General features: G+C 35.0%; 1 protein-coding gene across 1 annotated transcript in view; it reads left to right on the top strand.

Annotated features, from left to right (window-relative positions):
* The window catches only part of SOX6 (SRY-box transcription factor 6), a 383,942-nt gene that overhangs the window by 277,314 nt on the left and 89,965 nt on the right, over window positions 1–16,663 (top strand). The window contains exons 10-11 of the mRNA XM_045557593.1: window positions 9,349–9,498; window positions 15,484–15,709. Of these exons, the coding sequence (XP_045413549.1) occupies window positions 9,349–9,498; window positions 15,484–15,709 (376 nt within the window). The remainder of the gene's footprint in view (window positions 1–9,348; window positions 9,499–15,483; window positions 15,710–16,663) is intronic.

Here is a 16,663-nt window from a genome sequence, read left to right as displayed (position 1 = left end):
AGCACAATGAGTTATGTCAGAGGAGCAAACTACCCAGTGCTTGGGAAAATAGGCAAGAGGACCTCTAGCCAGGGAAACTCTTCTTTCAATTCATTTTTCTTTACTTGACATTCTTAAGCTGGCTGCAAGGGATAATGAAATGAATTAAATAGGTCTTGGTTCTCAGTGGCTTATAGTCAATGCTTGTTCCACTTTTCTTTTGGTTGTTGTGGAAAGGCAATTGGCAGAAGTATCAGAGGGGGTGAAAATATGTCTGCGCTCACCTCAGACAAAATTTTTGCCCTTTATGCGTATTTGCATAAACTTTAATTTTAAAAATCTGAAAACACCTTAACATGATTATAATTACCTTAACCTAATTACTGTGGTTGCATTTTAAAATATGTACATTTTAAAACAAATATTAAAATAAAATTATACAACATAAATCATCCCTGGGAGCCCAAGAATTACTTTTCAAGTGCATTTAAGATAAAATTTTTTTAAATCCAAGGAGAATGGTAGAAAAATATTTCTTTCATGTAATCCAAATCAAAAGCTCTGATAGAACATACAAATTCCATTTACAGCAAGTTCCCCAAGAGAACAGAACACAAGGAGAAATGAGTACGTATGAACAGTAGAGAGGGAAAGTAAGGAACTTGGGTTCTAGATTTCATTCTACCTGCTACTCACCATTGATATTTTTATGCAAATCATGTTCCTTCTGGAGATGTGAGCTTTCTTCATCTGTAAAGCAAAGAGATTGGATTAGATGATGTTCACAGTTCTTTTTTCTGCTAACATTATGTTATCTGGTGTTTCTTTGTAAGAAAATCTGTGCCTTACATGGTGAACCCACATGCTTATAACTTCAAGAAGACAGAAACAGAGAAAGATGACCTCCATCTCTGGAGTTCCTTTTGGAGAGGGTGTGAGAAAAAGTATACTAAAAATGGGTGTGGGTAGAAATGATAGCAATTCCAAGAAGATAGAGGCAAGAATGGAAATCAAGGAGTTTTAATGGCCAGTGTTAACAGAACCTATCTGGTAAATGTCAGGCATTATGTTAGGTGCTAGGAACATAAAGATAAATGAGGCTCAGTTTTTCCCTTAAGGAGCTCAGAATTTGGTGGGAGAGAAAGACATTGGGAAAAAAAAAAAAGAAATTCCATAAATTGCATGGGGATAAAGGATGAGATATGGTGGGAGCACAAAGGAGGCAGGGCTCAGATAAGACTTCAAGGAGAAGGTGATTTTTGAATTGAAACTCAAAAGATGAGTAGAATTATGGCAGAGTTAGTAAGAAAGGAGAATATAGTGCAATAGAAAGATATGCAGGAGGGGCAAGGAGATGGACTTGGAAATTCATCTAATATGTAGGAGTGGGAGTGGTAATTTTTCCCCTATTCTTTCTCTCACCTCCTATCCCTACAGTCAGTTTCCTTTGGTGTCAAATATTAGGAGTGTAGACAAACAAGAACTTTCTGTGCTGAAAACAGGGACTTCAGTTTTTTCTTTCCATAAAATCACTGCTGTATTTCCTGGGTCATTTTATTGACTTTGGAGGTTTACAAGAAGTAAAAGTATTTGTGATCTCTTTCAGATAATTATTTTCAAGTTCTCTCCTCACCCCTCCTTCAGTCTGTAATGACTTGTTGCTGACACACTTTTTTCTCTGTGCTGAACAAGCACTAAATCAGGAGGTTTAATGACCTCTGTCTCCATTTCCACCTACTCACAGCTGAACTCGTCCAGCTTTATAGCATGCCTTGCTTGGTAGGCAGAGGAATGGTCATCAACATTGTTTTGAGAAGGTAACAAAACCCAGGGTATCCCTGGAGAATTAAACTAAGCTTGGGTCCTGGTGTTTGGCAGCATCAATCTAGTAAATAATGACATTTCCTTAAGAATGCCTCCCTACCCTACCCTACTTGTTTTCTCCAACTTCTCCTATTACTCCCTTGAATGGTGTCTGGTGTACAAGGATAAGATCTGTTAACCTGGGTAGCTGAGCTATGCCTGGGGTTCCCAGATGTTTTGTGGAACCATAACAGGTGGGGATAAATATAAAGATGAGTTGACATCTTTCAGTAGCACCTATTGAATCTATTTTTATAAAATAGCATTTTTCTTTTCCTTCCTTTTTTCGTTATGTACCAATAGGAAGGTTGTATTTGAGGGAGAATATTTTTTTTCTTTCTCTGGGCCAGATTCTCACAGGTTCCTTAAAATACCATTCCTAATTGAAATGGCAAATCACAGGAGAATCTGCTCCGAAAAGAAATGCCCATCGATCCACAAATGGATTAGTAAACTGTGGTATATGTATACCATGGAGTATTACTCAGCTATAAGAAATAATGGTGATACGACATCTGTTTGGTTCTCCTGGAGAGAATTGGAACCCATTATATTAAGTGAAGTATCCAAAGAATGGAAAAACAAGCATCACATGTACTCACCAGAAAATTGGTTTCCCTGGTCATCACCTGAATGCACATCGGGGAAGGATACCAAGTGGATATCAGACTGAGACGGGGGGTGGGGGGAGGGGATGGGTGTATGCCTACATGATGAGTGTGTTGCACACTGTCTGGGGAATGGTCATGCCTGAAGGTGCTGACTCGGGGAGATGGGGGGTGAGTGGAGGGGATGGAGGTATGACTACATGGTGAGTGCCAGGCGCACTGTCTGGAGAATGGACATGCTTGAGGCTCTGACTCAAGGGGATGGGCGGGACATGGTCAATGTATATAACCTGAACTTATGTACCTCCATGATGAGCTGAAATAAAAAAAAAAAAAAGAATTCAGTGAGCAATGTTGAGCCTCCTTTTTCACTGTTGGTTTCCACATACAGGAGTGTACTGGTGCCAATTTAGAGCCCCTGTCAGTTTTTATTTTATCAAGTGCTTCTATTTCTTCTTATACTTTGTATAGTTCTTTTTACCATATCAGTCTATTAAACTAGGGTTGAATTTTTAGGTGTTTTCTACTATGGCTCGAAGATTAGTTGGAGAAGGTAGTTGTCTAGATCAAAATTGTGTCCCTTACTCCTTCAAAGTGGCTAGTAGTACCATGAACTCTTCTTTATCCATCTGAAGATTGTGAAATGCCATTCTAGAAAAAGTAGCTGTAAGCCATCTGAAAATACAGTTTGCTATCTGAGAGATCAGAATAGCAGTCACATCATAATCTTTCTTCTCCATGGCCAATGATCCTTGTCTGGCTAAGAATAGGAAATATGTTTCATTATGATTCACTGTATAGCTTTTTAAAACAATTTAATTTTAAAAGCAGAAAGAACATGGGGTTAAAAGTGAGACTACCTCTATAAAGGATAATTCCTACCTCATGTAATTATTGTGAATATTAAACAAAATAATAAATATAAAATACCCAGCACAGTGACTGAGTGAGTTTGGGGCTCACTATGTATGTGTTGAATTAACAAATGAATGAATAGGGTTGATGATTGGATGACTAGTTATGTGGTTACATGAAAAATCACGTGATTATGAGGAGAAAAGGCCTTGTACCTTTTCTCTGTGGCAGTCTCCATTAGAGATCTTACACGAATGCATCATAGAAAGCAAGTATAAAAATATATATTTCATATTATGGTAAGTATAAATACACTGACATTACTCATTATAATTTGACATTAATTTGGCTGTCTTGGGGCAAAACATGCTTCTCTTCCCAAATACAATACTGGTATAACGTGACTTTCTGACACAACATATTTCTTAGGTCCTGACATAGATGAGTATGTATACTGGTAGATACTTAAGAATTTTACCATAAGGCTGAGTTTGATTGGTAGGACCTACTGCTTTGTGTTGGATTTAAGCAGGCTTGGTTATTAAAGTGTCACTAGGATCCAAATGCAAGAAAGACTTATTTTTAAGGCCAGTATCCATACACAGATTCTGGAAATGCTATTAGATGTATTTATTTGTGGATTTGTGATGTCTTCATAGGAATTTTTAAAAATTTATTTTTATTTTTTAATTGACATTTAATAATTGTGCATATTTATGGGGTACATAGTAGTGTTTCGATACATATAATGCATAGTGATCAGGTCAAGGCTTTCTTAATCCAATTTATTTAAAATGTTGGTCAATGAGTTAGTGATAAAACATGAAAAAGATTCTGTGTTTTCTGGTTTTAGTTTATCATTCTTCCTAAATGCTTTTCTTCTTGGGATAAATTTTGGAATTATTAATGTGACCTTGCTATGGGATGAATATTTGTGTTCCCCCAAAAGTCATATGTTGAAATCCTTACTCCCAAGGTGTTAGGAGGTCAGCCTTTGGGAGGTGATTAGGTCATTGGTATGGAGCCCTCATAAATGGGATTAGTTCATAAAAAAGGCCTGAGAGAAAATTCCTTACCCTTTCCACCATGTGAGGTTATAGTGAAAAGATGAGGAAGTGGCTCCTCACCAGCCACTGAATTTTCTAGTGCCTTAATCTTGGACATCCCAGCCTCCAGAACCTTGAGAAATAAATTTCTGTTGTTCATTGGCCACCCAGTTTATAGTATTGTGGTATAGCAGCCCAAATGGACTAAGACAAGACTAGAAACCCTACCCCTCTCTACACTTAATGCCACTCTACTCTCCCTCAACAGTCCTGCCACATTAGTCTTTTTTAAGTTTCTTAAAAACTTTAGCCTCTTTTCTACCTTGGAGCTATAATACTTGATGTTTCTTCTTTCTAGAATGTTCTTAATCTACCTTTTCACCTGGATAATTCTTACTCACATAAAATATTACTTCCTTAGAGAAGCTATTCTGGTCCTCCAGACTACATTAAATATTTTTGTTAGATGGTCTCTTGACGTTCTGTACTTTTCTTTCTTAAGCATTTATCCTAACCATAATTAATTTCGTAATTACTGTCAAAGCATTATTTAATGTCAGTTTCTCTTGTCAGCTCCACTAAGGCAGGGATCATTTTTGAGTTGCTTGTTGTTGTACCTCTAGTATTTAGCACAATGTTTAGTTAATAAGTATTTAATAAAGATTTATCATTGAATAAATTCATCAATGCTAGAAACGTGCTTGAAAGGTACAAAGATTGGTTTATCAAATATCCATTTCTATTTTAAATGATGTACATTATGATAATGTTGGAGAGAGACCTAGAGAGTTCTTCTAGCTCAATACGAATTATACAATGTTGGGCAAGCTACTTCTGCTCACTAGATTTCAACTCATCAGCATAATGAGCTCAGACTAGCCTATATATGTGGTAAGCATGTCATTGTTCAGTTTACCAAAATTTTAATGCTAACTACTTTATTAAAGCTGCTAATAATATATGTGGAACATTTTTAGCCATAAAGTAAAATCATTTCTTAATGATTAAAGTGCTTAATGATTAAAATGCTTAAAGTGCTCCTATAAAATATGGGTAATTTCATAATTTTGATAAAATATTTAGCTGGGCTCATTTTTAATGTATGACTGTATGTCTTTTATATATCTTGGGTAAAGAAACAATTCAATATCACAAACAATCACTGAGCCTTTTTCAAAGTTTAAATGGAAAAATCTGTATATACAAAACAGTTTTTACCAAAGTTTAAATGTTTATGGGATTTTGGCTGAGACTATTATAAGCTTTACTATACTGTTCACTTTTTTAAACCTCATCTGTGTTTATGAATGAATATTCATTATTATCATCATTTTGACTGTGAACTATCATCTGCAAATCCTATGTGGCATGACATTTTTGTAAACCCTTATGTAATAGTTAATCAGAGTTTAACCTTTTTCCTTCCTAAACTGTTAGTCTGCAAAGAAATTTTCTAACTAAAGCTATTTGGTTAGAATAACTAGTAGTTTATATTCTTTCAAAAAAGGATGCAATAGCATTTCAAGAAACTTTAAATTTATAAGTAACTAGATTGAGAAGAAAAATTGGTTAATATTCCTTAGTTATTGCTCAAACAGTATAATTTGTGTTAGAAAAGTTTAAGACGGGTTAATGAAGCTAGTAGTTACTGAGCAACTTTCTAGTCAACATTTTAACAAATTACTTCAAATGAATCATTTATATGAAACAATATAATTTAACTTGGACTGAATTTATTTTCCTTTTTTAAAACTTTGCACCATAAAATTGCACATATAATGAATAAAATCATGTACCACTTATATTGCCTCATTTATAGACACTATCTTTCCTTCCTAACATGTAATGATTTTATATAGTATGTTAATTCAGAAAATATTGATTGGGTATCTATTATTTGCAAGGCACCATTCTTGATGCAGTCATTCAAAAATAATTAGATTCATCATGTCTTCAATGAGCTTGCAGTCTATCAAGCATGATAAGATTTATGTGCATAACTAAACACAAAGTTAAAAAAGTGATAAGCACCACAAGAAAGGTGAAGCGTTAAGGATCTATATTTTACATCTTCTCTAGAGCTACATGCTTTGAATCCTCCTCAGCTCCTAATACAGATCCTTGCACATAGAACACATTCAATTGATGTTAGCTTACAAGGTGAGCTGTGAAATTGTTTTGTAAGCTTGTACCTATTCAATGAATGACATTCTTATTATCCAAGTCAAATTTAAAATCTTCAATCTGAAGAGAAGATATTTATAACTAAAATATGTTTTGTTAGACAGACTATGAATATTTTAATTTCCATGGGTACCTTCTATCTTTTCATCGGACTCCAGTTTAGATTTTTATTTCCAGGCTCATTCTACTAAATTTTACCTGACATCATACTGTCCAGTTTACCCAGCTCTGTAAGTTTTATGGGATGTGGCTATACTTCTTCCTGCCTCTAATGTATCAGTAACTACAACTCACAAGAACCAGCTCTGAGGAATCGCAGAGTTTGTTAGGTCTTGCCTCTTTTAGGTACAACCAACTGGAAAGGGGCATAAAATAAATGATTATCAGAGCCTTAGAAGAAACAAATAACACTAATTCTAAAAAGCAACTGTATCAGTCAATCAATCTGAAGAATCGCTCAATTTTGTTAGCATTTTTTAAAATAGATTTGTTTCCAAAAATTTGTTTTTTCTGCATTTCTCACTAGTTGAAGTTCCCTGAAGGACTCAAGGTTGAGGAAAATTGGCTTTCTTTTGATCTTTTGAATTAGTGAGGTAAAATGATGGCATAAATGATGTCAAAGTATTCATGCATCTCTGAGATTTTATGACTCGTTAATACTCAATAGTAGGATATATTGGTTAGGATGCCAGCTATAGTAATATATATCTAAAACTTTTTCAACTCTTACTTATCTTTATTCCATTCAGAACAGAACTTTCTTCACTGCTTTAACCCAAGCAGAATTTTTTCGGAAGCTTGACTTGTCCCCCTTTTGAAGACACCTGGATGAATTTCAAACGGAAAGGATATAACAGAGTAAAAAGGAAACAAAAAAGATGGCCTGTTTTTTGCCTAAGTTCTAGCAATTTGACTGACTCTTACTTGTAAATTTTTCTTGCCACTGAGTCATTGCATACAGAATTATGAAACTTTAATTTCTTTAGAGGCTTGTTATATTAGAAAAATTGTTCCAAAGAAAGCAACAATCATGACATAAGCACATCTGGCTCTTGCAAATTATTCTTTATTAAGCTTTCATTTAATTACATGTGCTGAAAGGTCTGTTTTTGATTACTGTAATTTTTTTTATTTGTCCATATGAATGATAGCAATGCTGTAAATTACATACAAACCACCTGTTTTTTCTCCCTTATTAATGTGGCAAAGTTTGAGCTATTTTCTCTGTGGTTGATGAACTAGGAAGCTTTCTATTTATTATGATAGAAATGTGACCATCAAGGTAATGGCTTAATCTTGATTATAAGAAGAAAAGAAAATATTTGAATGAAGTTTTCAAGCATTAAATAGTGTTAAGATTGGGGTATCTGACTTCTGGTTAACTACAGCAGATTAATACATTCATTTATTACCAGTTTCATCCAAATCCTAATAAATCAACAGTTAAGAATTATAGGTGTAAGCCTTCAAGTAGAAATAGAAAGAGAAGACAAAAAAAATTAGAAGATGAGAAATGGATAGATGAGTTAGAACTGTCTTAGCAGAAAAGAGAAAGCTGATACATAATCTTTAAGAGTGTTTAAAGCCAAAATGAATCAAGCCCCATTGGAAGCTGAACCTTTGAAATGCTTAGGAATTGAAGGCATCATGTATCATTGAAGGCAGAACTGTAGACAGGATGAGTGATTGAAAATAGGTGTAAGATGATACCTCCCTAACCTCATGCAACTTGGTAACTACCATCCCTGCCTCGCCCTAACCCCCCAACAAGCACATAACCTGGCAGAAGACTCTGGAGGTTTATTCTCTTGAGAAGTTGAACCTGAGAGGCTTTTTTTTTTTTTGTCTTGGGGACATCAGGCATAGCTGAGAATGACTGACGGTGCCATTTTGCAAACAGGGAGTCTACATGATAGACCAGACAGTGAGATCCCTCAGCTAGCTACCTTCTCTTACTTGGCTTACCTAATGATGGCATACAGGGCTTTACTTCACCCAAGGCAAGAATTTTAATATCTGTCTCTAAGAAAATAGTCTAAAGTGTAAGAGAAACAACCTATAGATACTGACATTTGGAACTCCCCAATGAAAAAGCTGACTTTGTGCGTCATTACTTTATGCTAAAGCCCAATCAGTTAATAAGTTTGACCCTATACTTACACCTTCCACTCAGGTTTTGAGTACCTCACTCTTATATATGAAGAAACAGTTAATGAACACCAGACACTTCAGAAAAGCTTCTAATATGAAAGAGCTCAAAGAGTTTGGAAAAAAAGAAAGTCAACAATGTAGAGTACAGAAAACATTAAAAACAACTTCCGAACTTATAATTGATATGATCAAACAGAGTAAGAGAACAGGGTGCTATAGAAAGAAGCAATCATAGAACAAGAATTCAGGTTAGTTTCTTAGTTCATGAATATTAATTTATATTTACTCATTGATTTACATTAGTGGACATACCAGACATTTAAAGAACTTTTCATAAAGATTTTAGAGACTAAAAAGCATCTTAGAGACTACTTAGTCAAATCTCTTTTTGTACAATTGAAGAAACTGAGTTCCAGAGAGCTTAAGGGTTTCGGGTCATAAAGTTATTGCTAGATTGACTAAGTAAAGAACCGTGGCTCCCATATAAGTCCTCTTTCTTGGTGTTATATTATTTGCTTTCCTTTATTTTCCTCCTTAAAAAACAGTGAAAGAGAATTGCAAGGCTGTCAGAGAAATGGTTATCTAACAATACGGTAAGTTTTTTTGAAACTCCATTTCAGCTGCATTTAAAGAGATCAATGTTTGTCTTCCCTGTTTTGCAGCAGCTCTACGCCGCACAGCTGGCCAGCATGCAGGTGTCACCTGGAGCAAAGATGCCATCAACTCCACAGCCACCAAACACAGCAGGGACAGTCTCACCTACTGGGATAAAAAATGAAAAGAGAGGGACCAGCCCTGTAACTCAAGTTAAGGTACTTGCTTTGCAGGATTGTGGAACCAGTTTGGAAAATAGCTTCACAAGAAAGGTAGTGAACCAGGCTGTATTGGGAATAAACAGCAGGAAACATAGCAATATAAATGAACCCCAAAATGTCCCTCTTTATGGTAAATTTCATGATTGAGCACTGAGAAACAGGTGTTTCCCTTTTGATAACAATGTGCCATATTGTGAGATCTTTACCTAAATCTGCAAACTAACTTCTCAACAGTTTTTCCCCTTTGGATCCTAGCTTTTGTTTTTTAATGTTTCTTGGCATGAATGGCCATGATTTTATTGCCAGTCTTTGTCATAGACTTGTGGCATTTCTCTCCATGTTCCTTAAACAGATAGAGAGCCAATTTGTAGTGCCAGAGAAGGAGGATCTTGACACCTTAGATTAAAAAAGGGGACAGAAAAAGAATCTAATGCTGGACTTTATATGCTTTGTTGGTGAAGGTCTCTCCTTCAAAACTAGTTATAAATGTGGGCTCTGAGTTGTCATTGCCTAATAATGGTTTTGATGCTATATAGTTCTGATAGGATAAATAGGCTTTCCCAAGTTATGGCTGGGACGTTAATAGATGCCTTTCCTCACTAATTTTCAGTGTCATGAAACTGGGCAGCCAGGAGATATTTGGCAACAGAAGGGAATTGATGAGCCGCTCCAATTTGTGCTGCAGCTGGTACCTGTAGGTGGTACTGGTTGGTTTTTCTGATTGCATTTGCTCTCTATATTGAATTACCAAATTCAAACAGTTCGGAGAAACAATTGTTTTGTATAATTGACTTATCTACTTGGAGAGGTCTGACACCTTATTGTAATGTGACAAAAGTACTGCATTTGCAGAAATTTTGCAATTATTAAATCATCACATGGGAAACAGCTGAGACCAACAAAACTCAACATTGGGTACTATACAATCACTGAAAATGTTTTGTTTTCTAAAATTTGCATATAGGAATTTTGAGATTTCAGAAAGACCTTTAAAAACTGGATCCTCAATGCCAAAGATTAAAAAAGTATATATCATTAAGAGAGATAGTTCTGCCCATGCACCACCCAGAGGAATTAATTTAATATCACCCATTCTTTTAGATTCTCCAAAGAAATAGATGAACATTTATGTTTTGTTTTTAGAAATATTGAGATATGACAATAGGAAGTTTACATTTCATAAGACAGAATTACTTATGGAAACAGACTATTTTGTGTTCCCAGAGTTTGTGTTTGTGAATAAGAGTCAGAACACTACAACTCAAACCAAGGCACTTTGCTTAATCATAGATGTTAGAATATGAGTATATCAAACAACAGTGACTTGAGCTATTGAGTATTAAATATTTTAACATAAAAAGTCATTTTATAACTAAGTTGGCCAACTGGAACTGTACCAAACCAAGTCTTTACTGGATGAGTAAAATGTTCCTTGGTTAAATTAGAGTTTATGTCTGCTTTTACCATTCCATCTTTGTGGGCCAACTGAATTTTATTACTCACTTGACCACATGAAAATTCTTAGGGAGTTTTCTGTATAGTTTGACTTGACCATATTTTATGTTAATAACAAAAGAAACATTCCTTTAATTTATTAGGTTGTTTATTGTATATGTTGATAAAAATAGACTAAAACATAAAGCAAAATGTTTTAAATTAAAAATATAGCTATTATTAAAGAAGTACTGAAAATGATCCTATAGTTTGCTAATTGAAAGAAGAGTGATCACCAAAATCTATCATGCTTTTCTTTATTGTCATTGCTTTTTCTCTGTATATAACATGACCACTTTTTTAAAATTCAGGCACGACATAGGCAAAACTTTGTCGAAGTAACTAAAATAAACATAGATGGTCTTATGTATCCTTTTCCCCCTAGAATTTTTATCTACTAAACTGTAAACATCAGAAGTCAGAATATTTCTGTTCAAATATCAATTCTACCACTTTTACTAGCTATATCACCTTGAGAAAGCTACTTAATTTCTTTTAGCTTCAGTTTTCTCCTCTGTTAAATGGGAGTTAATATTATTACAATTCTTAAATGAGATAATACATCCTGTAGTAAATAGTATTCCATTGAGGTAGTGATGCTGCTGCTGCTAATTACAGTAATAAAGAAGGTGGTGTAGTGGTTTTAGTGATTGTGATTGAAATATCTAGTTGTATACTTAGAGAGATCCTAACTAAACATCTAGAGGATTTCCATTGTCAGCCATGAGGGAGGAACAGGAATCAGATTTACGCTCCCAGCTTAAACAACTAAAACTCAGGGCAAAACTATATAAAACAACAGTTTTTAGATATTTACAATAGGAGTACAGGATAGCAATTCCTGTGTGGAGAGGAGCAAGCGAGGCAAGCACTACAATTTTTCCATCTCACTGTCTAGAGGGAGTTTCCAGGCAACTGTGCAGGAAGCTTGGCAGTCTCCCTGAGTAGAGACACAAACTTTAGAGTTCAAGAATGCTGATGCAGATGGAATTCATGAAGTAGGGTACTATATATCAGAGAGGTACACACATAGAGAGTGCTGGAGATCTGCAGAAAGTTCCCTTGAGTATTTAGCTGAGTACTGATCAACATATGCATATGACAAAACTACCGGATGTCAAGGGATAACACCAGAATGTAGCAGGCAAAGCAATTGAAAAGTTCACAGAGGGCTTGGAATGGTTTGCATTCCCATTAAATAGGAAAGATCTCCTGACATGTGAGGCATCAAATAGAGTCCCCAGAATGATATCACCTCAGTAGTGGAGCCAAATTATTAATAGATTAAAGGCTGTTCTGAACTCCCTAGCAAATCTCAAAAGTAAGCCTACAAGGACCAAATTATTCTGCATCTCATAACAAAGTTCACAAATATTTAAGGAAATACATAAATGCTAGTACCTAACAATGTAAAATTCACAATGTGTATCATTCACTCAATAATTACCAGGCTTTCAAAGAAGCAAGAAAATATGAATAATGAGGAGAAAAATCAATCAATAGAAAAAGACCCCAAAATGCCACAGACGCTGGAATTAGTTGATAGGACAATAAAAACAGCTATTATAGGAGAATTCCAACTAGTGCCAAATGAGGTAAACATAAAAAGCACCTATAAGACAGGACAAAATAGACAAAAATGACTATTTATGCATTCTGGAAATTGACCAATAGCATATATAATCTGAGAAAACATTTATGCTTCTTATATGTAAGATTGTGTGAGTCTGTGACATTCTTGCCTAGGGCTATTGTTATTTCTCCTATCCATAAGCTCAGTTAGCACAAAGTTTATGTAAGGTGGGGGCAGGCTATGAGGACCAGCATTAGCTCTGCCATGGAGAAAACGAATTCACTCAACTGGGATTTGATAGGTGATGCTCATGCCCAGTGGTATTGTTGGTGAAAGTGGCAATCACTGAATTATAAATATAAGTAAGAAATTAGACCATATTTAAAAAGATGGTTATAAACTTCATATGTCCAAGAAGATAGAGGAAAATATGAACATGGTAAGGCAAGATAAGGAAAACCTAAATCAAATGTCTGGAGGTGAAAAATATAGTATTTGAGATGAAAAATACACTGGATGGGTTTAGCAATGGCTTAGACATTGAAAGAAAAGATTAGTGAATTTGAAGATATAACAATAAAACTATCCACAGGAAACATATAGAAAAAAGACTGATCAGTACTGTGGGGCAATATCAAATGACCTAATATATGCAATTAGAGCCCCAGAAGGAGGAATAAGGAAAATTATCATTGAAGAAGTAATATCTGCAAATTTTCCACATTTGATGAAAATTCAAAACTTAGATAACTTAGAAGGTCAGTGAACCCCAATTAAAAGAAATGTGGTAAAAACTAACAAAATATGTAACATATGATTCCCTATTATTTAGATATGAGTAAAGGAACTAACTAGCCTGAATATCCTTTGAATTAAGAGCAAAGGGAAGTAAATTGCAATTAAGTATGTTAGATAATTTTGACAATCATAATGGATATAACTGTGTATCTTGAAAAACCTGTCCTATATCCAGATATAGATAAAAGTACATTGCAACATAGATGTGATAGATTGCCCATTTCCTACTAATACAAGTAAAAAGAATTAAAAACCTAGGGCATCACTACATTATCAAACAAATGAATTATTTTCTCTGTAGTTTAGTAGAAAAGGGGCCTTAGATTTGGAGTCCAATAAATTAGAATTCAAATTTTGTCCCTATGTGCATGGCCTTGGACAAGTGATTTTCGTCGTTCTGTCATTTGTCGTTTTTGACTTCCATTTCCTCATTTGTAAATTTAGAATAGTACTGCCTAGCTTCATAGAGTTATTAATGGTTAAATGAGCCAATACATGTGAAAATGATTAGTACAGTGCTTGGTGCTGATGTTATTTTTGTTGTCTCTTTCTAATCCTTCTTTCCAAATAGTATTTTCTGGCATTTCTTTTGTTCCCCCTTAATCAATGATATTAGTACTGGAAAAGACCTTAGCAATCATCTAGCATTGGGCCCTCTTTTTACATATAAAGAAATTGAACCCTGGTGAGGTCTCAAGTTTCTTGAGGGGGAGACTATTCTGTTACTGAACTCTATTATGTCTTTTAAACAATAACATTAAAAGAAAGTTCTCTGTGCCTTCTCAGAAGGAAAATGGGAGTTAATATTTGTTGACAATTTTATTTTAGGACACAATAATGCAGATCTTAAAACTGAACATTTAAATGAATATGCTCATATTACAACTAAATTTCTAGAATGATGGAAGTGTTGTTATGGATATTTTATGGCAGGATAAATGAGACAAAATGAAGGCAAGAAGCTTAGCTTTCAAGCTCCTGGATAAACTAGAGTTACAAGCCAGGTATTTGAATACTGTGCTCAGTGTAGAAGGACGTGTGTCTTAAAATAGACATGCTTTAAATATATCCAGCAAAGAATATAAAGAGACATCACTTTAAACATGAAAAATAAATTGCATATAGCATGGTATGTAAAACATAATTATAATGTATACTTGATCTTTGTAAAAATTAATTTTAAACATGGATAGAGACCAGAATATAGACCATAAAGAGTGCCCACACCCAGAAAGCCACATAGAATCTATGCTGTGGCATGCGGCTCCCTGGGCAGGGGCCTAGGAGATCAGAAGGCTTCCATGTTTCCATTTTTAAGTCACTTGCAATTGTTTGATTTAAAATATGTTTTAGAAAATTAGCTGCAGAGACTATTTATAGTTATAGGAACTTTTTTTTTTTTTTTTTTTTTTGAGACACAGTCTCGCTCTGTTGCCCGGGCTAGAGTGCTGTGGCATCAGCCTAGCTCACAGCAACCTCAAACTCCTGGGCTTAAGTGATCCTCCTGCCTCAGCCTCCCAAGTAGCTGGGACTACAGGCATGTGCCACCATGCCCGGCTAATTTTTTCTACATATATATTTTAGTTGGCTAGATAATTTCTTTCTATTTTTAGTAGAGACGGGGTCTCATTCTTGCTCAGGCTGGTCTCGAACTCCTGACCTCAAGTGATCCTCCCGCCTCGGCCTCCCAGAGTGCTAGGATTACAGGCATGAGCCACCACACCCGGCCAGTTATAGGAACTTTTTGGAGAAAATAACACAAAAGCACTACAGAGCTGCTGAAATTTTAAATAATTCTTTGTAAGTGCCCTAGGTTAATTTAGATCTCTGAAAACACATTAGGAAATTAAGCTGTAATGTGAGCTAATTCAAATTTTAATTTGGCAAAAAGAATGATCCAACTACACAGTTAATGTAAATAGAAGCATAACACAGGAAAATTAATGAGGTTTCCTTCCAATGAATCTTCAAGGAGGTAGATAATTAGCTTCTTTTGTTATTATTGTAGGAGAATGTGGCATTGTCTCTGAGGTGTAAAATAACTGTGGCTTATTAAGTGATAATGTGCTTCATTTGTCTTTTTTTTTTTAATAATTATTTATGTTAAACTCTTGTAGGATGAAGCAGCAGCACAGCCTCTGAATCTCTCATCCCGACCCAAGACAGCAGAGCCTGTAAAGTCCCCAACATCTCCTACCCAGAGTCTCTTCCCAGCCAGCAAAACCAGCCCTGTCACTCTGCCAAACAAAAGCAGCATCCCTAGCCCCATTGGAGGAAGCCTGGGAAGAGGATCCTCTTTAGGTAAATGGAAAAGTCAACACCAGGAAGACACTTATGAATTAGGTAAAAGAAAGCAAACCTGTTTAGTGATGACTGATCCTTATTTCCAAAGTGTTCTTTAGTCAAAGACGATACTCTTATGTTTTCTACTGAAACATAACCCCATTTAGTATCTTGGGTGATCAGAACTTTTGGAAATGGTCATAATATAAATCCTGCTGAGATAGGTTCTTTAGATGATGATGAGTTAGATCTAGCAATCATAGGCTTAGAAAGTTCTATATTTGGTCAGTGTTTTGCTGCTGAAGTAATTTTCCAAAGACCTAAGGACCTGGCCTCAAAGCTGCTCTTCAAAAGGCTAAAATTTATTTGAAATTTTATATCTTCTTTATGTGATTTTTACATCTTATTCCATATTACTTTTGCATTAAAACAAATATGAATGACACACTTCACTAACATATAAAATAACATTGCTATCTAGGAAGATATGTCATAATGATCCTTTGGCTTCTTGCATTCCCCCATATATTTCCAAATAGCTCTAGGAAAATTCACACCCCCATGTGAAAAATATGGAGGAAAAAATAAGGGCTTGGTATGAGACAGGCTTGGACTGAGTGCCTTCACTTAATAGCTATGTTATCCTGGGAAAGGTATTTAATATTTTTTTAATTCAATTTCCTAATCTCTGAAAGGGTTATAGTATTGCCTAGCTCATAGGTTGTTATGATAATTAAAAGGGAAAAATACATATAAAGTTCTTAGCACAGAGTCTTGCACTTAGAAGGCATTCAAATTTAAAAGACTGGAATGAATGAATATCATTACATTTATATATATATGGAGTGAAACAATAAATGTGAAAGCACTTGTCATCAAGAGAGTGCCAAATAAGTATTAACATTAGTGTTACTATACTCTTTAAGTCTCTTAATTTCCAAATAAAGACATAGAGATTCAAAGGGGATAAGATCTAGCATTTCTTCATCAAATTACATTTCTTGCATTATTGAG

Source organism: Lemur catta, chromosome 7 (genome assembly GCF_020740605.2).
Source record: "Lemur catta isolate mLemCat1 chromosome 7, mLemCat1.pri, whole genome shotgun sequence".
Taxonomy (NCBI): domain Eukaryota; kingdom Metazoa; phylum Chordata; class Mammalia; order Primates; family Lemuridae; genus Lemur; species Lemur catta.
This window is presented reverse-complemented; position numbering and strand designations above follow the sequence as displayed.